Source organism: Colletotrichum fructicola (genome assembly GCF_000319635.2).
Source record: "Colletotrichum fructicola Nara gc5 chromosome Unknown KSG_Nara_v1_contig05, whole genome shotgun sequence".
Lineage (NCBI taxonomy): Eukaryota > Fungi > Ascomycota > Sordariomycetes > Glomerellales > Glomerellaceae > Colletotrichum > Colletotrichum fructicola.
The window spans coordinates 3,575,238-3,594,152 of record NW_027094055.1 but is presented as its reverse complement, the minus strand read 5'-3'; the positions used below and the strand labels follow the sequence as shown (position 1 = coordinate 3,594,152).

At 56.1% G+C, this 18,915-nt stretch overlaps 7 protein-coding genes across 7 annotated transcripts; 3 read left to right on the top strand and 4 right to left on the bottom strand.

The window, feature by feature from the left end:
• Window positions 1-2,926: 2,926 nt before the first annotated feature.
• Window positions 2,927-4,209, top strand: CGGC5_v009697 (putative aldose 1-epimerase; the record flags this gene model as incomplete). Its single annotated transcript, XM_032021795.1, has 2 exons — window positions 2,927-3,779; window positions 3,830-4,209. 2 exons carry the CDS (start codon window positions 2,927-2,929, stop codon window positions 4,207-4,209), a joined length of 1,233 nt encoding a protein of 410 aa, XP_031881221.1.
• A 310-nt stretch (window positions 4,210-4,519) lies between these two features.
• DPH1 (2-(3-amino-3-carboxypropyl)histidine synthase subunit 1) lies at window positions 4,520-5,941 on the bottom strand (the record flags this gene model as incomplete). Its single annotated transcript, XM_032021794.1, has 2 exons — window positions 4,520-5,682; window positions 5,743-5,941. The coding sequence occupies 2 exons, from the start codon at window positions 5,939-5,941 to the stop codon at window positions 4,520-4,522; spliced, it is 1,362 nt and encodes a 453-aa protein (XP_031881220.1).
• Window positions 5,942-6,558: 617 nt separating this feature from the next.
• On the bottom strand, window positions 6,559-8,524 carry CGGC5_v009695 (uncharacterized protein; the record flags this gene model as incomplete). Its single annotated transcript, XM_032021792.1, has 2 exons — window positions 6,559-7,214; window positions 7,267-8,524. The coding sequence occupies 2 exons, from the start codon at window positions 8,522-8,524 to the stop codon at window positions 6,559-6,561; spliced, it is 1,914 nt and encodes a 637-aa protein (XP_031881155.1).
• A 653-nt stretch (window positions 8,525-9,177) lies between these two features.
• Window positions 9,178-12,106, top strand: YSH1 (Endoribonuclease YSH1; the record flags this gene model as incomplete). Its single annotated transcript, XM_032021791.1, has 4 exons — window positions 9,178-9,330; window positions 9,381-9,478; window positions 9,762-11,569; window positions 11,628-12,106. 4 exons carry the CDS (start codon window positions 9,178-9,180, stop codon window positions 12,104-12,106), a joined length of 2,538 nt encoding a protein of 845 aa, XP_031881302.1.
• Window positions 12,107-12,500: 394 nt separating this feature from the next.
• Window positions 12,501-15,330, bottom strand: vph-1 (V-type proton ATPase subunit a; the record flags this gene model as incomplete). The annotated part of the gene is made up of 5 exons (XM_032021790.1): window positions 12,501-12,673; window positions 12,725-12,904; window positions 12,957-14,984; window positions 15,060-15,138; window positions 15,202-15,330. 5 exons carry the CDS (start codon window positions 15,328-15,330, stop codon window positions 12,501-12,503), a joined length of 2,589 nt encoding a protein of 862 aa, XP_031881304.1.
• A 744-nt stretch (window positions 15,331-16,074) lies between these two features.
• GET1 lies at window positions 16,075-16,924 on the bottom strand (the record flags this gene model as incomplete). The annotated part of the gene is made up of 3 exons (XM_032021789.1): window positions 16,075-16,469; window positions 16,555-16,741; window positions 16,838-16,924. 3 exons carry the CDS (start codon window positions 16,922-16,924, stop codon window positions 16,075-16,077), a joined length of 669 nt encoding a protein of 222 aa, XP_031881305.1.
• A 437-nt stretch (window positions 16,925-17,361) lies between these two features.
• On the top strand, window positions 17,362-18,417 carry ptar1 (Protein prenyltransferase alpha subunit repeat-containing protein 1; the record flags this gene model as incomplete). Its single annotated transcript, XM_032021788.1, has 1 exon — window positions 17,362-18,417. The coding sequence occupies one exon, from the start codon at window positions 17,362-17,364 to the stop codon at window positions 18,415-18,417; it is 1,056 nt and encodes a 351-aa protein (XP_031881303.1).
• Between the last annotated feature and the right edge of the window lie 498 nt (window positions 18,418-18,915).

Genomic DNA, 18,915 nt, shown 5'->3' with positions numbered 1-18,915 from the left:
TATCCGGTACGTGGAGGCGGAAAAAGAGTTCATCCCCGGATCAATTCTCGGGGAAGATTCCTGGACCGCAGCGTTAGTTCCCTTTCTTGTTCAACCTGAGCAGCTCTCGGACATTGCCAGAGCTGAGATTGCGGAGGCGGAGCGGTACGAAAGAACTCGGGCTTATTATAAGTTCAATGTAATATTCTACGACGAGGCGACCGAGTATCAGTGGCTTAAGATCCACAAGGACATCATTCAGACCCTTAAGGGTTTTACAGTGCGAAAAATGAACGATCGGCAGCGCGATCTTGAACTCCCTTGGCATCACAAACGCTTTTCAGATCGTCTCCGAGTCTCGACCCTCGAGGGCATGCCCGTCCTGAAGATCTGGGCCAGCCCAGGAGAGTGGGAGCAGCTTCGTCAGAAAATCCAGAGTTTGCCATATATCCCCATGCCGACACCAGAACTCATCAATGCAAGCCTGGAGCAGCTTATCGCGGGAATGGAAGAGGTTAGTGTCTTGTCCAATTCCACACGTAGGCGATTCAACGATGTCATCTGTCTCTACCGTGTATGCGATAGCGTTCCCGAAGGCACCATGCGTGTTTTGCCGCGGTGGATTTAGGATCTCTTTATGATGCCAACGCAGAACGATGGCTGGGGTCAGGATCTCTTTATGGAGCCAACGCAGAACGATGCGCAAAACGATGCGCAAGACGCCGCGTAGGTGGGCAATGTGCCTCTAATGAGACCAAACAAAGTTTTGCGTTTCCTAGGAACGGTCCGTCTGGTTGTCTGCGCAAGACGACGATGTGAAGCAACAGAGGGAGAGTTGCTCAAACTGAAATATGGGATGGATTATGCGTATCAAACCGGGATAGCGCTGTGTTCACAAGGAACATGTGAAGTTTTGCGGGAAAACTTGTGATTGGTACGCATCGAAACTACCCTCAAGCCACCAGATCGAGACATGGGATCTAACATGGACAGGGCTGCAGGAGCTTCGAGTAGGAGGGAGGGGAGGATTCTTCAGACGGCTTCCATGGTTAATGGGGGGAGATTGACTCGAGTTTGGTCTGGCTGGGAGGCCGTGGCTATCCCAAAATTGCATTCCATAACACTCGTTTTAACTGCCTAGTTGACTTTGCTTACGCACACACTGACTATGGGTGTTTTAATACCACGAGACTGCCTATTTCTGCTGTGGCTATACTACACCTTACCGTCGTCGTCCTTGCTACTATCGTCGCTGCTATCATCGTTGTTCACGTTGTTGTTGCCGTTGCTGTTGACCTCGGCCATCGTATTCATCATGGTCACCAAGTACACAGGAGATATAGCCGCCCAGACATAGGAAAACCCGGCGGTCTCTTTGATACCATATGGTTCCGCTTCGCTTTGCAGTGAGATACGCAGAGATGCCACACCTCTCACCCTCATCTTCAGGCATCACCAGGTGACCCAGACAAGCTGGCCGTCGTCGCATCCGGTAATGTGTTGGTGCAGCGTCGGCCAGGAAAAAAAGCTTGACCTCGGGAACCGCAAAGAGCAGACATCGAAAAACCCAAGTGGCGCAGAAGCAGAGCGGGGGAACAGGGAAGAAACATCTGGGGAAGCACACTAAAACCCCGCACCCGTTGGTGCCAATTTCCCCGGCTAACAGCAGCAACACCGCTCCAAGACAACGCCTGGAGGGACTGCGGCACTACGGCACAGCACCCTTCCAGCGGCACAAGCCCCTGTAAGTGCTGACCTGTGGGGCCTGCCGACGGTAAACACGACGAGAGGCGCACCAATCATGTTCCGCTTCGGCGGGTTCTGACGACATGTTTCCTTGCCTCCTCTGTTCCCCAACTCTGTCCCCCGGCACCTCCGCTCCTTCAACGTCGTCATTGCCTCCAACCCGCCTAATCCCCGGACTTGGCAGTCGAGCTTCACCCGCCATCTATCGTTCTTCTCCTTGTTGGACTGCGAGCTCAACCAACCCTGAGGGTCCCAGACTCCCAAAGGCCTTTCGATCTGGTCCCGCCGTGCGTTCCTGAACAGCCAGCCGGCCATCCCACCATCCAGCCACGCCAATTGGATCCCCCGCTTCATCTCCGAGTCCCATTGGAGAGGGTGTCATCGGGCCTTTGCTGTGTGCCTCTTCTCCTCATCGAACCTGACTAGCCTTGCCCTGCCTCGGAGCTGGCTCCCTGCCCTGCACCGCAATAGCAACTGCATTCGCTCTCTCTCTCTCGCTTTCCAAGCTGCAGCAGAACACCTGCTCCGCACACACTTCCTCCCCAATCCCGGCGTCCTACATCTCGGTTCGACCAACAACATTACGTTCCGTTGACAAAGCAGGCCAAGGTACGAGAGCTTCGCACGCTACGCCTGGCCTGCCTTAGCTCCGAGCTCGCCCACCCGCCTCGAGCTTGTTTCTCGCGTTGTTTGTCTGCCCATCCAGGCTGGCCCTGGACCTAGACCGGTCAAGCGAAAGGATTCCACCACATGTTCGTCTAGACGCTCCAGTCACATCATGCCGTCACAACCAGACCATTGATCGACCCTTGCTACTTCCGCTTCTCGCTGTTTGCTTCTTCCCGATACCCAATTAGCAAAACCCCAACCGAGTGGAGCTGGTTCTCTGCACTCCGCAGCCCTGTCTGTGTTGCCATTGAGCGAGGGCAAGGCCAAGGTCCGGCTGATCCAGTCGTCCCATCGTCCCACCTCTCTTGCCATGCGCAAGTCTCCACGCGCCTCCTCCCCCATGGGGGAAGGAGAGGGGACGGGGACGGGTGCTTTGGGATATAAGCTTCGTCTTAACCCCATCTTCCCCTCACTCAGACCTTGTCGCCCGCCCTCCCGCCACCATCGTCGTCTGTTCTGGTCCACGGTGTTCTGCGCTGCAGTCCTTTGCTTCCTTCTCTGGTCTCCCACCACCACCGCAAACACCTACACGATGCGCTCGTCTCTCCTCTCTGCCGCAGCCGGAGCTGCCCTGCTCCTCCCGGCAGCGACTGCCCAGTTCGTTGGCTCGCCTGGAGGAAACACTTCCACCGTGAAGACGAGCCCCGACGAGGACGGCAAGTACTGGATCTTCAGCGACCACATCAAGGCCGCCTTCATCCCGTACGGCGCCTCCATCTCAAACTTGCTCATCAATGACAAGTACGGTGTCCCCCGCGACATTGTCGGCGGCTTCGACAATGCAAGCTACTACAGCATTGATACCCAGCACCCTCACTTTGGCGGTGTTCCTGGCCGTTACGCGAACCGCATCAAGAACTCCACCTTTGAGATTGACGGCGAGAAGTTCAAGATTGACGCCAACGACAACAATGGCCTCGACACTCTGCACGGTGGCTCTGACGGTTGGGATTGGCGCAACTTCACTGTTGTGTCCCACACCAACAGCAGCATCACCTTCTCCTTCACCGATCCTGACGGAAAGGAGGGCTTCCCCGGCGAGGTCGTCTCGCTCATCACCTACACGGTGAAGGACTGGAACTGGGACTTCAAGATGATTGCCGTTCCGACCACCAAGAAGACTCCCATCATGCTCAGCAGCCACACCTACTGGAACCTCGACGGCTTTGCCAACAATGAGACCAGCACGGCCCTCAACCACACTCTCCACATGCCCTACAACGGCCAGAGAGTGGCAGTTGACAACATCCTCATCCCTACCGGAGAGATCCTCGCCAACGAGAAGGGCTCCGTCAATGACTTCTGGAGCGCGCCGAAGCAGATTGGCGCTGACCTTGGCAAGAAGGAGCTTGAGAACAACTGCGGCTTCAACTGCACTGGTTATGGTGAGTCATATTGCCCCTCTGCGCACCGTTCAATAAGCTAACCTCTAAAGACAACTGCTGGATCGTCAACCGCAACGACCTCGGCTCTTACAACTGGCGCAACGAGGGCTACGTCGCCCGCCTCCAGTCCGCCTGGTCCGGCATTCAGCTCGACGTCTACACCGACCAGGACGCCTTCCAGATGTACAGCTGCAACCAGCAGGACGGCTCCATGGCCCTGAAGAAGACCCAGGGTCTCTTCGACAACAAGGACTTCCCACGCATCATTCCCAAGTACGGATGTCTTGTCCTCGAGGTCCAGGACTGGATCGACGGCATCAACAACCCTTCCTGGGGCCGCGGCAAGAAGCAAATCTTTGAGCCCGGTGGTGACCCGTACGTCCTTCAGGCTAGCTACCGCTTCAGCATCAACTCGACCGTCTCTGCATAGCGGGCGAGAGGAAGTGGGAAAGGAGTGACGGTGAAACAAATGATATTAATGATACCAGTTGCAGTATTAATTAGCCTAGTCGTTGAATATTTAATGGGACAAATGACGCATGCCCCCTGTCCAGTAGACGTGAAATTTCTGGTGATCAAACTCCTTCCCATATGGTGACTTTACCTCTTCTTCTCAATATCAAAAGTCCAGTGGTAATACACTTGAAAGATTTAGTGTGTGTATGCCAGAAAAAAGGTATCATTTTGCGCTCCCATATATTTCATAACTTTTGATGTCCATATAAACCCAACAAAACCTGTCAGCTTTTGGCTTCCAATGGCGCAGGCTTCACCCGCCCCAGACCCTCCTTGCCGTAGTAGTCCATGGGATAGACCCCTTTGCCCCAGTCATCCCGCACCTCGAGCGCAACCAGCGCCTCGTACGGCGTCAGTAACGGCCTCGGGAACGCATAACCCCAGTCGATACTCAGCCGCGGACACGCCACCTGCACCCAGCACTCGACGTCCGCCATCATAGCCAGCTTGCCGGGGAAGATCTCGCTGAGCAGCAAATTCACCCACGGGATCCCGCGTTCCTTGAGCCTCTTCTCGATCAGCGCCATCGTGTTCGGGTTGCCCTGGCGGCCGAGCGACCCGAGGATCAGGCCCCACTTCCTGGCCGTCTTGGCGGTGCGGATCGCGCTGCGGCGCAGGTCCTGCATCTCGTCGTGGCCGTACGTCTCGCGGGTCAGCTTGCGCGAGTACGGGTCGTAGCGGTACGCGGGGATCTGCGGGTTGTGGATCATGATGCTCTCGAGGTGGAAGCGGCCGTCGCCGAGGTAGAGGATGAGGTCGACCTTGTTGTCCGGGTCGTCGGAGTCGAGGCGCGGGGAGGTGCAGCCGAGGATCTCGCCCTTGCTGAGGGGCGCGATCTGCGGGACGAGGACGCGGAAGCCGGCCTTCTCGAGGGTGCCGCGGACGCCGTGGATGGTGGCGTTGAACTGGATGGTGCCGACGACGGCGATGGTCTTGCCGGAGGCGAAGTTGCGCTCGAGGGAGGCGAGCAGGTGCGAGATGTCGATGCTGATGTCGACGAAGACGTAGAGCGTCTTGATCTTGGTCACGTCGACGGGGATGAGGCAGCTGTGGGCGTAGTGCACGAGCAGGTCGCAGCCGAGGGCGCGCGCGGTGTAGTCGTCGATGCAGCAGGCGCCGTACGTGACGTCGCCCATGATGAGCGTCTCGATGCCCGGGCAGAACTCGGTGAGGATGTCGGAGATGGTGGTCGCGAAGAGGAGGAGGCCCTCGGGCATCTGGAGCGCGACCTTCTTGGCGCCCGACGTCCGGATGCGGTGGATCGTCTTGGGGATCTCGAAGCTGTAGTTGGAGGGGAGGATGGAGATGGCGGACTTGAGCGCGGGGTCGTTGAGGATTTCGGGGGGCACCTGGTTCAGAAGACGTGGACCTCGTCTTGGTTTGGCGACTGCAGAGAGATGTGAGATGAGTGAGCTGAGCTGAGAGAGGGGGAAGTGAAGATTCGCACCTTGGATGGACTTGCTGTCCTCGATGGACCCGTTGGCCCCGCCATTCTTCACCGCAGCCTCGGCGGCCGTCCTTCGTCCTACGAAGCGCTTCTTCGGTTGCTTCAGCGCCGGCTCGGCGGCGGCGGCTGCTTCTTCGCGATGAGACGCCTCAATGTCTGCGGCGATGCCCAGGTCGGTTTGCGCCCGGTCCTCCTCCATGACTGCGACACTTTCTGCTTCGTTGTCTCTCCGCCCAAAGCCTCGGTTATTTTGCAGGGTTTCCAATTCAGTGATAATTAAGACGTGCCTCGCTGCGCAACTCCGTGTATCGTCAACTGTATCGTGAGAGAGTGACTGAGCCCACTCGCAAATGCCCCGCGATTGTATGTTCTGCTAACTGAATTTTGCGCGGGGCAATTCGGCCGATAAGATAACGTAACTGGCTCTCATGCATGTATTGAGGTTGTCAGAAATGGCGTAACTTTCATTGGTTCAATCTCCAGCTACTCCACATCAACTGAAGTTCGGTGAGGCTCGGTCAAAATTGTATCTTCATTATGCTCAAGACTAGTTGATCAGGTAACGCTTGGCATTCGGCTATGTCTGATGATCTCCCTTTGAGATATTAAAGTAGTGTAAAGCCCTGCGTCGACCGCGTTCCTGTTGTCCTCCAGCTGGTTGGCATCGCCTTTTTCGTCCGAGAGCTAGTATGCAGCCGACCGCCCCCTAACCATGCTGTGTGCGTAACGCCATGCTAAAGGATTAAATAAAAATACAACACAGAGTCAAACGCCTCTAACGAATTCCCAAAAATATTGTTGCGCTCACGGACATGTCTATTTTGGATCAGACGTGTCCATCTTGTCATATGCCGCCTGCATGGCCCTCTGCTCAACTTCGTCACCCTCAAGGGCAGCCACCCAGTCTCTGAGCTGGATGTTCTTCCCCTTCTCTTTGTCTTCACGCCAATTGCCAAGTCGGGCTCTACCCTCGACCGTGAGCGCGTGGTTCGCCGGGGCTGGAGGGCCCGAAGCAGCTGCACCGCCCGCCTTTCCGGGCGTGCCAAGTCTGGGGGTAGTAGCACCGCTACCTCCCGTCATCCACGAGTATGACTTGCCGCCTTTCTTCTTTCCAAATAGGGATCCCGTTTTGGGCATACCGACGAACATGCTGCTCGTAATGTTCTGATTGGCGTGACTGCTGGCCTCAGCCTTCTTGACCGCGTCAAGTTTCTTCTGCTCTTTCTTGGAAATTTGCTTCTCCGAGTCTGGTGCTGAGCCCCCAGGGGTTCCAGGCGCGACTGAGCCTGCGCGTGATGTCGTTGATCCGGCCTCCGCAGTGCCGTCTTTTCTGGCATTGCGTCTTCGCAGCCGTCTCTCCTCCCAGTCTCTCTCAGCCTTACCGACCTCTCTCACAGTGTGACTCATAGTGTTTGTAGCAGCGACCTTCTGAACCTTGTTAGGTTGACTTGAGTGGGCATCCTCGAGAGAACCTGGATAGAAAGTTAGCAAGGTATATACATGGCGAAGCCCGCAACAACTGACGCTTTTGAGGGCGAGGACTGGAGCCGTTTTCAGTCCCCGTCTGTTGCGTCGCGTCGACTTCCTGCGTCTCCATGGCACTCTTTAGGGGTGCGGCTGCTGTCTGCCACTCCTCAGGGACCTCGCCGTGTGACGACTTCTGACGGTTCTTGGCAATCCGGTTGCTATCCTCCATGAGCGTCCTAAGGCGTTGCTTGGTGGCGAGCGACAACAAAGCCAACTGGTCGACCAGATACGCCTCTTGAGGTATCCAGGTGCCAGTCGTGGTTACCATTGTGGCGTCGGGCCCGGTCTTGGTGGAGACCGTGACAGATGGGTTGGGAAACTCCTCGGGCAACCGCATCCGCCCCATAGGCTGGTTGTTGTTCTTGATCTCCAAGTTGAGCGACAGTCCCTGCTCCTTCGCGAACTTCTCTGCCTTGCGGAAGATGATGGGGATTTGCAAGAATGCGTTGTTCAGCTCCATAGTTCTAGTAGTAGCCAAGCGCTTCGCAGATTCTTGCCATGCCTTTTCCGCCTCCTGCGCGACGAGCGCATTCTGTGTGGTTACTCCGGCCGGCTGAGCTGGCTGGTTCGCGGGGCCAGCACCGTAGAAGCTTCCCTTATTACCCGGAGGGTATGGGGCATAGCCGGTTCTCTGTCCATCAGGGACATAGAGGTCAGAGAGGTATTGTTCCTCGGCGCGAAGGTCGATGCCTGTTCCAGCAAGCGAATCGGTAGGATCGTAATCGTATTCCTTCTGAGGTCGGTCGGGAGGACGCGAGGGCGGACCCATAGCGCCGGGGGTAGGGGAGGGTTGCTGCATGGCGGGAGTGCCTGGTGTAGCGCCGAGAGTCAATTGCGCGTTGGTGTATGGTAGTGTTGGCGGTGCTGGAGGTTGAGGCGTGGTAACTTGAGGTTGAGGAGTCGGTCGCTGTTCGGGAAGGGCCAACGTGGGAGTGCTGTTGCCGTTTGCGTATGGGGTGGAGTAATTATTCGCAACGGACTGTTGTTGCGGTTGCGCCTGCTGCTGTGGCTGGGCGTTGGGGTAAATCGGCGAGCCTGCGGATGTCGCAGCTGTGGAAGGAGTAACGGGAGCGCCGGGACTCGCGGCGTAAGGCGAAGTAGAGTATGGAGATTCGGGTTGCGGTGTTGCGCCAGGAGAAAGTCGCGGTCGTTTGTTAGGAGGGAGCGCAAAGCCCGGTTGCGTCGCGGCGGGGGAAGGAGTGGGCTGGGGAGGCGAGAACGCTCTCTGGGGCATCTGGGGTTGCGGCTGCGCCATCTTTGCTGTTATTAAAAGAGATAGTGAGATAAAATTTGGTCAGGTTGAAGTGTCGTTCAGAGGCGCTGCTCCGGTAATTCTGATAGCTCTGCAGGCCGAGAAGCCTAGCGATACCTCACGCGACTCTGCCCATCTGCTGGTTCGCTGTACTTGCGAGATAATCAAAATTCGACTTCGCGCGGGTCGGTCGATATGTTCGCTGCAGCTTGAGGTCGAATTTGACGTTGACGCGGTGTTCTGTGGTTGTGGTAGTTGGGTGACAATAGTCGTGATGGGTGGGTGATATGAGGAGGAAGGAGCTGTCGCCAAAAGGATCTGAGGACCGCGTAAATTTAAAGTCACGTGATGCTTCAGCCTGCTCCCCCGGTTTTGCGCTGCGGGGCGTCCAGGCAGGACCCATCGCTAGACGTCAGGCACCTTGGCCTCCAACTTTTTACGCGACAGCTGCCGCATGCGCGTCGTTCTTTCCCTCTGGCGCTCCACAACTTTAGCCTCCGTGTCTCTGTCGCGGGGAAACGTCAACGACGATTCATCGCGCACACTGCTTGAACCATTGCGAATGAACTAACTGTTTAGTGACAATCACCAGACACACTGGTGGACTTTCCCCGAATTGACGGCCGGACCGCTATCTCGGCCTTTCGTTGACTAGTATGGCTGCGAAACGCAAGGCATCGGCCATGGCGGCCACCGTTGCCGACGAGCCAGTAGATCCTTCCGACGAGCTGATGTTTCTGTGCCTCGGAGGAGGAAACGAAGTCGGTCGGTCATGCCACATCATTCAATACAAGGGGAAGACGGTTATGGTACGCACAATCCCAATCGTTCTGCAGACAACTGCTCACATGCGCCACAGCTTGATGCAGGTCAGCATCCTGCCTACGATGGCCTCGCGGCGCTGCCCTTCTTCGACGACTTTGACCTCAGTACGGTCGACGTCCTCCTGATCAGCCAGTAAGCGCCCCCTCCTATATGCTGTTGGATCACAGGGCAAGGCGGTGAAACGACTTGGAACTATACGGGATCATGCCCCGGCTCGGGACAGCGTCGTCGATGACGATGGTGCCCCTGATGGAGCCTCTTGCTACGTCTCTATGCTATTTCATCATCTCTTGTACACAGAATAATACAAACTTCTTTCCCACCTGCCTTGCTCTGCCATCCTCGTTGTCGTGATAGCTCTCTAGGGGCTGGTAGTGTCCATCCACTCCTATTCAGAACACTAATGGCCCTATAGTTTCCACGTCGACCATGCGGCGTCCTTACCATATGTCCTCTCCAAGACGAACTTCAGGGGCCGCGTCTTCATGACCCATCCCACCAAGGCAATCTACAAATGGCTCATCCAAGACAGTGTTCGCGTCGGCAACACGTCCTCAAACCCGACCTCACAACCAGTCTACACCGAGGCAGACCATCTCAACACATTCCCGCAGATCGAAGCCATCGACTACCACACTACCCACACAATTTCCTCCATCCGCATCACCCCCTATCCAGCCGGCCATGTCCTCGGTGCAGCAATGTTCCTCATCGAGATCGCCGGCCTCAAGATCTTCTTCACGGGAGACTACTCCCGCGAGCAGGATCGTCATCTGGTCTCCGCCGAGGTTCCCAAGGGCGTCAAGATTGACGTCCTCATCACCGAATCGACATACGGTATCGCCTCCCACGTACCCCGTCTCGAGCGCGAACAGGCCCTGATGAAGTCAATCACCGGCATCCTCAACCGTGGCGGCCGCGTCCTGATGCCCGTATTCGCCCTCGGTCGCGCCCAGGAACTCCTTCTCATCCTCGACGAGTACTGGGGAAAGCATGGCGAGTATCAAAAGTTCCCGATCTACTACGCCTCAAACCTCGCCAGGAAGTGTATGGTGGTCTACCAAACCTACGTCGGCGCAATGAACGACAACATCAAGCGCCTCTTCCGCGAGCGTATGGCCGAGGCCGAAGCTTCCGGTGACGGGTCGGGCAAGGGCGGCCCCTGGGACTTCAAGTACATCCGCTCCCTCAAGAACCTCGATCGCTTTGACGACGTCGGCGGCTGCGTTATGCTCGCATCCCCGGGTATGCTGCAGAACGGCGTCAGTCGCGAGCTGCTCGAGCGGTGGGCGCCCAACGAGAAGAACGGCGTCATCATCACCGGCTACAGTGTCGAGGGCACCATGGCCAAGCAGATCATGCAGGAGCCCGATCAAATCCAGGCCGTCATGAGCCGAACCACCGCCGGCGCGCGACGCGGACCCGGAGGAGAGAGCGAGAAGGTCTTCCTCCCTCGCCGGTGCAGCGTCGCCGAGTACTCCTTCGCCGCCCACGTCGACGGCACTGAGAACCGCGAGTTTATCGAAGAAGTGGCCGCCCCCGTCGTCATCCTCGTCCACGGCGAGCAGCACAACATGATGCGTCTCAAGTCCAAGCTTCTCTCCCTGAACGCGGGCAAGACGACAAAGGTCAAGGTCTTCAGCCCCAAGAACTGCGAGGAGCTCCGCATCCCCTTCAAGCAGGACAAGACGGCCAAGGTCGTCGGCAAGCTCGCAACCATCCCCCCACCCACCTCCCTCACACCCGCGCAGGAACAGCAGCAGCTCGTCACGGGCGTCCTCGTGCAAAACGACTTCAAGCTGTCCTTGATGGCCCCAGAGGACCTGCGCGAGTATGCAGGCCTGAACACGACGACCATCACCTGCAAGCAGCGCCTCCGTCTGACGGCCGCTGGCATTGACCTCGTCCGCTGGGGCTTGGAAGGCGTGTTCGGAAGTGTGGAGGAGCTGCCCGAGATGCGCAAGGGACACCCCGCGCACAAGGAATCCGTCAACGGCAACGGAGACGACACCAAGATGGAAGACGGCGAGCAGCAGGAGGAAGCAGACGAGGAGGTCGCGCGTCTGGTAGCAGCATACCTCGTAATGGGTTGCGTAGCGGTGCGCTATCGCAGTGACGGCGAGGTCGAGCTGGAGTGGGAGGGCAACATGCTCAACGACGGCATCGCCGATGCCGTAATGTCGTGCCTCTTTTCCATCGAAAGCAGTCCCGCCGCGGTAAAACGTACGTTTATCCCCCTTATCTCGCCTTCTGTCTACCAATTACTAACACTACCTAAAAGGGTCTGCAAGCTCTCACACCCACGACCACGCGCCCCCTCCCCTCCCCAAGAACCCCCACGCAAACGTCCTCCCCGAACAACGCCTCGAGCGCTTCCTCATGTTCCTCGAGGCCCAGTTCGGCGCGGACAACGTCAACCCCGTCGCCGAACCCCGCCTGCCCGCCGAGGACCCCTCCTCCGACGCGCAACCCAAGAAACTCACGGCCGACGGCGAGAGCGACGGCTCCATGGACGTGTCCGAGGACGACGGCAGCGAGGCGGAGCAGGAGAAGAAGCTCGCGGCGCGGCGCAAGGCCGAGATTGAGCGCCTTCACAAGATCGGCATTCCCGTGCCCGGCGTGAAGGTCAAGGTGGACAAGATGGAGGCCGTGGTGTGGCTCGAGGATCTGGAGGTCGAGTGCAGTCACAAGGCGTTTGCCGATCGCGTGAGACGGGTTTGCGAGCACGCGGCTGAGGTGACGGCTCCTCTCTGGGGATAAGGGGATAAGGGGATAAGAATGTGGTTTCCACGGGAATTGATTTGGCTGTCTTTGCGTTTGAAAACAAAAGGGCGTTTGCGCTTTGTATAATATAGTCACAAGTTTACGATGGCACCTAAACACTAGAGATGCTGAATAGTCCAGCACTGAGCCATGATACAATGAGACTGAAATCACACAAGATGGGGCCATTACCTTAAGCGAATTGGACTTGCACAACATTAGTCGTATCAATGCTATGCTTCACGGATTTATCAATCAAAATACGATGCGGCAGCAGTCTTATGTGCCGAATGTCTAATGCATTGGGCTCCTTATGATACAATGGATAAGTTTACAATGAGCAAAATCAAATGCGATGCAATACCCTACAAGCAAGCACCCGGAGCTCTAATTAACCCAGGTACTCCTTCAGCTCTTCCGTCTCCTCTAACAAGGTGTTGAATGAGAACGGTGCGAAAGGCCAACCAGCGAACTCAGCAAACTTGGAGAAGGACTCGACCCATGCCAATCTGAGAGAGTGCAACATAGCACTGGTACCCTCCATCAGGACGAGAATGGCGATAGCTGGGACCTTGTTAGCAGGCGAAAAAGATGAAACGGATGGCGAACACTCACTAAGGAAGAACCACAGATAGAAACCGATGACAATGGCAATAACACCAAGGACACCAGTCATGGGCAGGACGTTGTTGAGAGTCATGTTCCAGAGCACAACACTGAGCTGCTGGTGGGCAAGCGACAGAGCCCAGAGACGGAGGTAGGAAGCCGTGTGGGAAACACAGTTCAAGCAGAATTCTACATGTGCCGTTAGCATTTTCTTTCCAAGCAGCAAATGCGATTGACTTACCAATCGTGTGAATAACCTGGTGGATCATCACTTCACTGAACTCAAACTCCTCGTGCTCGCCATCGCCGTGCAGGTCCTGCGTGATCATACCAACGCCTTCGCCATCTGATTCGAAGCTCGGGCGGCCGTTAAGCGGCTGCGCCTCGTCGTCGTCGTCGCCATCCAGAGCACTAACACGAGAGCTCTCGCCAATACCCCTATAGCCCTTGGCGCGAGCGTGGTTGTGCTCCCAGCGGAGCCAGAAAGGCTTCAGGAACAGGAGAATAGGAACTTGAATGAAAGCAAGCAGCAAAAGAACGACCTGGACGAAGCCCTGGCCGTTGTAAAGCTTCTCGGGGGTTGAACCGGGCGACAGGAACATGTAGATCAACATGTTCAACAGTCCAGGAGGACCCTCCGTGACCGAGGGGTCGTACCAATTGACGGTCCACTTGTAGATGATGCAAAGCACCAGGTAGCCGAAAATGGACTGGAAGAAAATCATGCCGGGAACGAAGTTGCCCCAGATATCGACCTTCTTGTTGAAGTGCTTAGCGTTGACGTAGGAGAAGATAAGAGAGTAGGTCATGTGCGCCCAACCGAGGACGATGGACATTTTCATCTTGTAACTGTTGCTGAAGAGGAGGTCGTTGTCGGTACCGTGCCATCTCCAGTCAAGACCGAAGGGGTAGCGGTAGCCCTTGTCGTTGAGCTTGCCAACAAGCGTTCTGGTCTCAGTGTAGTTGTCACCGGCGTCCCACTCCCAGGCGCTGTCGAACAGCGTCATAGACTTGGAGAAGATATCGTTGTAGATGAGACCAGTGAAGAGCGAGAAGAGACCCATGACCAGGGCGATGTATCTGCCGTAGTACATCATGGCAAACAACTCGAAGCTGACCTTCTTGAGAGGTTTCTCCCAGTAGATCATGGCGAGCGCAGCAAGCGTCATGATGACAGCGTGACCGAAATCACCGAACATGACGGCGAAGAGGAAGGGGAAGGTGACAATGACCGGGAGGGCCGGGTTGACCTCCTGGTAGGTGGGAGTACCGTAAGCGTTAACGATGGTCTGGAAAGCCTCGGTAAACTTGTTGGTCTTGATGTACGTAGGAGGGGTCTTGTTGGTGCGAATCTCGTTGATAATGGAAGGCACCGACAGGCCCGCACGGTTCGTGACGTCTTGCAGGGTCGAGCGAATTCGTGAGAGGTCGTTGGTCGGACACCAACCCTCAGCAATCAGCGTACGACGGGCACGGTCGTACGAGAACAGATTGAGGGTGTTGTAAACCGCCTTCTCCTTGGTGACCAAGACCATCCAGGCGGACAGTGCCTGGCTGATCTGCTGAAGCTCCGCGTTAAGAGTCTGCTGCGTGTTGCGAAGAACGTTCTGGACATCGTTAAGGCGAGCGTTAACCTCGTGGATCTGGTCGCGACGGAGATCGCTGTTCTCGTCGACGTTGTAGACCTCGGCACCCATGGACTCGGAAATCTTGCGAATCTTGGCGAGAATCTCCTTGCCGTGGGCGAAGATCACAAAGACGTTCTTGTTGATCTCCTCGTTGTTGGTCGGGTCGACGAGCGGCTCAGGGATCTCGGACTGGTTCATGTACAAGTTTCCACGGAGGGTTCTCCAGAGGATACGCTCGAAGGAGGCGACGCGGTCGCGGTTGATGACACCGGCAACGAAGCCAATGTTCATGCCGGAGAAGGAGCGCTCGACCTCGGGGGCCGAGTTGTGCTGCTCAACGTCCTGCAGCAGGGGGGCGTCATCGTTATCGGTGGACGCGCGGATCTCCTCAACGTTGCCGTGAGCTCTGTCGAAGAAGCCGCCAGCCTCACGGAGAACCCAGCGCCACTCGGTGAGCTCGACCTCGCGCTTCTTCAAGGTCTCGTAGCTGTCATTGAGCTGGTAGACACGCTGCTCCAAGCCCTGGCTGCGCTCAGCCAGCTCGTCGATCTCCGAAGTAGAGGGATTGGCGAGGCGCTCCGCATCGACATCGAACTTGCGGAGAGGAATTCCGGCCTTCTCCATCTGAGCATAGAAGTATCCTGATAATATATGTTAGCTGGGGTCTCGATCGCGTTCGTCGCGGGTCGGGCGCGGCCTGGGGATTGATGACGTACGCAGCTGGCGTTCGACATTGTCGAGTCTTCGAATCTCTTGAGTGAAAGTGCGCTGGAAAGCGCTGACTTCGCCATTGAGCTGCGATGGGGTTTGATGGTTAGCTTCGATGACGCGGATGAGGCTCGGGGGCTGACGACATACATCGCGGAACTGGAGGAGACCAAGCTCTCCAAGTGCAGTGACAACCTCGCGACCTATTTCGTTGGAAATGTACAGCTGCACCATACTCATGTTCGCCGAGCGAAACATGGTATCCTGTGCCGGAGCCATCTTGATGGTATGGCGGGAGCTCCGAAGCCGTAAGTGGGTGGTTGAGTTCAAGCTTGACGATAGCAAGGGCCAAACACGGAGCTGCCAAGTTGATGTCGTTGCCTCCAAGGGGAATGGGGCTGAGCTGGACACCGGAGCGAGGTTGTTCCGAAGTAAGATAGACGAGATGTGGCGCGAACTGAAGGTGGGTCGTGGCGGTGCACTTTCCAAAGAAATATTTTTGGCGATTATCCACTGCAAATTCTCTCAGAACTCTTCCCTCAACAACAACACGAACAGTGATCGCGAACTGTCAGCTGCTTGCAGCCCCCTCGGCGCAATCGATCTTCTTAATTCTGGAAGTCGAAGAGAATCAGATTCTCTGCGCTGTAATGTCGCGCTGTCCTACGTTGTATCTGAAGGACTTGCCAGCGCAGCGCTTATCGCGATTGCCAGAGCTCTTGTTCTCTAACCACATGCTTCGTGAACTAATCCCAATTATCACAGTAATGGCGCTTTCGAAGCTTTGTCGGCACCTCAATGGTCGAACAAAGTCAATATGACGCCTAGAGCAAACCCCATATACTCTGCCAAGAGTAGTCTACGTCGTGTTACAAAGTCTTAGCCTTGCAATTAAGATCTTTGCGTCAAATCAAACGAGATACATTCCATCACTGTAGAAGCAATTTTTCTTTTTGCAGAGCCATTCATTATTTTCTAAAATCTCTACTCGATTCGGGCGGGGTATGTGACCCTTGCTTGGTATCAAAGCTCCTTCTTCTCCTGCTGCGCGGAGGCAGCAGACTCTGACTTCGCGTTTGCGGCTCCGGCGGGTACCTTGGCCTTTGCCTTGCCCTGCTGCTGCTGGCCCTGCTTGGCCTTCAGAACGAGCCCCAAAATCGACGTGATCAGCTCCGTGAGGAGGGTGACCATGCCGTTGCACGCCAACTGCCACGACACGATGCTCACGCTGCCTATCGGTGCCTTGGGGAAGGACATGAGCCACTCCGCGTAGTACGGAAACCATCCGTAAGGCAGCCAGAACATGGGCTCCTTGGAGTACCAGAAGGGCAAGCCATATTGGGGAACCTTCGTGACGAGGAGTCGGAAGCCGGTGAGGTAAGTGTCGAACTTGGATTTCGCTCCTTCTTGGGATTGCTCTGTGACAAAATACGTGCGTCAGTGACTACTTTGCAAAGTCGGAGACGCATCTGTATCCGGAGGAAGCGGGGGAGGGCCACGTACTGCTCTTCTCGAGCTGGTCCAACAACTTGTCGTGCGTCCGGCGCAGCTTCGCCCACTTGGCGAACTCGTCCTGGCTGCTAGTCGCATTCAGCTCCTTTCGCACTTTCAGGAACTCTGCCTGTAGCTGTCGGTGCTGCTTCGCCGTCTTGGACGTCGAAACGGGGAGGTAGTTGAGCAACGTCCAGAGCTGGCCAGCGGTCAGTCATGGTCGATCTTTCCGCGACCGGAGCGGCCGTCAAAGCATAAAATGAGACACGAAGGGGGAGAGGGGAAAGATACTCACCAAGCTATTGATGGTGGCAGCTCCGATGGAGTTGACCAGGTGGGAGACCACCTCCAGCACGAAGATGATGACGAGCAGGGAAGGCATTTTGTCGAAAGGTCGGCGGCGCTTGAAAGATTCAGAAACTCGCAAGCGGTCGGTTGCTTATCGGCACATGCTGCGCTCGGGGAGTTTGCGTTGGGCGAGGCTGGTCGATTATTGCAAACGATGTGTGACGACTTTCCGGAGAAGCCCTTTAGCGGGAGGAAAACGTGGTCCTATGTCATTGCCCCGCTAAAAGCATAGCGGGTTGGCCCAACCATCGAGGTAGCCAATCATCTCCACCACCTTCCTACCTCACCTGGTGCATTCCTCGCAACAAGACAACAACGGCATCAACGCCTAGATCGGCAACTGCATAGTTTCGAGGCTTTCACTTGCATCTGTGGTACTGCGGATATTCGGGAGTTGCTGTTGCATGTGCTTTGTTGCGTGGCATCCCAGACATGCCGTGAGTCAGGCCAGTCACCGCCAACGCCAATGCAATGTCGAGAGCACTGGACAAACATGTCATCGCGGCCTTGAAACAAGGCGATCACCAAAAGATCTTCAACGAAATCGCCGGCCTCTTTGAAAATCCGCACGACGAGCGTCTTCTTGAAATCGAGATCCTAGGCCGCAGCCACCCCATCAGCCCGGAAGAGAACTTCCTAAGAGACGATAACGCCGTCGCCGTTCCCAAACTTCGACTGGTCCAAGCCTTCGTCGTCGCGCGGCAGATTCTGCAGAATAATCTGGCCGATGGCACTGTGGGAGCTGGAAAGCTGCGGCTAGCGACAGGCGCTTTGCTTCTCATGGATCCCGAGCACCTGACGGCTGCCAACACCAGGAAACGTCTTCTCTGGAGCGAGATGTCTGCAGGAGGCGATGTGAGATCGGCATTGATGCAGGAGAAATGGTTTGTTGATAGCTTGCTCACCAGCCGACTTCACCGGCACACAAAGTCACCGACGCTATGGAGTCATCGGCGATGGCTGCTTGAGCGTTTCCGTGAACTGGGACTGCCCGTTGCCATCCAACAGGATGTCGAAGGAGTCATCATGATAGCGGGTGAAAGACACCCACGAAATTACTACGCCTGGGGCCATGCACGATGGTTGACGAAAACTTTCGAAACTGCTTTCAGCAGTGAGGATATCTTCCCGCTCATTCAGAGTGTCAAAAGGTGGTCCTTTAGACACCACACAGACATCTCCGGATGGTCGTTCCTTGCTCATCTCTTGGTTGAGAGCCGGAGCAACTTTGATAATCAAGTCTTCTCATCGGTGTTCAAAGAGACACTTGACCTGGCCGAGTCTTTGCGGTGGGAGAACGAGTCAGTATGGTGGTTTCTGCGCACCACGGCATCCAACACAGCAATGGGGCAGGCTGGCCTAGAAAAGTTTGTCAACGTCCAGGAGAAGCTCTCTGCTGCTGCACCTGTAGACTCTACGGGATTTCGAGTCTTGTCAGCGGCCCGGAAGTGGTGCGATATGTATGGCCCTCATGGCGACGGAGTTATTCCGAGCGCATTAGAACAAAGCTATAAGATTGAAGCTTAAAAACCTCGAATCGCGTGGGTGGCGCTTGCGGCGTTGCCGTTTGAACTGGGAGGCTATCTTGAGGACCCTTGAACCTCATTTGCTTGATGTCGTTCTGGGTTGAGCCCTGAAATTGGTCCCATCGCGTTGGCGGAATACGAGCGAGCCTCGCGACGTTCAAGCGCAAAAAGACACGGCAGAAATGCTCACATTTTCAAGGAATTCCCTGCACCGCAGATGGGAAAGCCGCGTGCAGTCACATTCTTGCTCGCGAATTATGACATCTGCTGCTCAAATTGTCGATAGACTGGCCTTGCTCACGACCGTGGCGCAGCGGTCGTCGTGCATACCTCGGTTTAATTGATGCATTCCTCAGCAAGCCACCCCCAGGATGGTCGGTCGTCGGTGATAAGAGGCTGAAACTTTTTGGCGATGGGCCCCTGTCCATCATGTCCACAAATGGACGCCCCTGCTCCTCTGTCGAAGTCAGCAGCGCGCGAAAAGAATCGGATCTGCGGA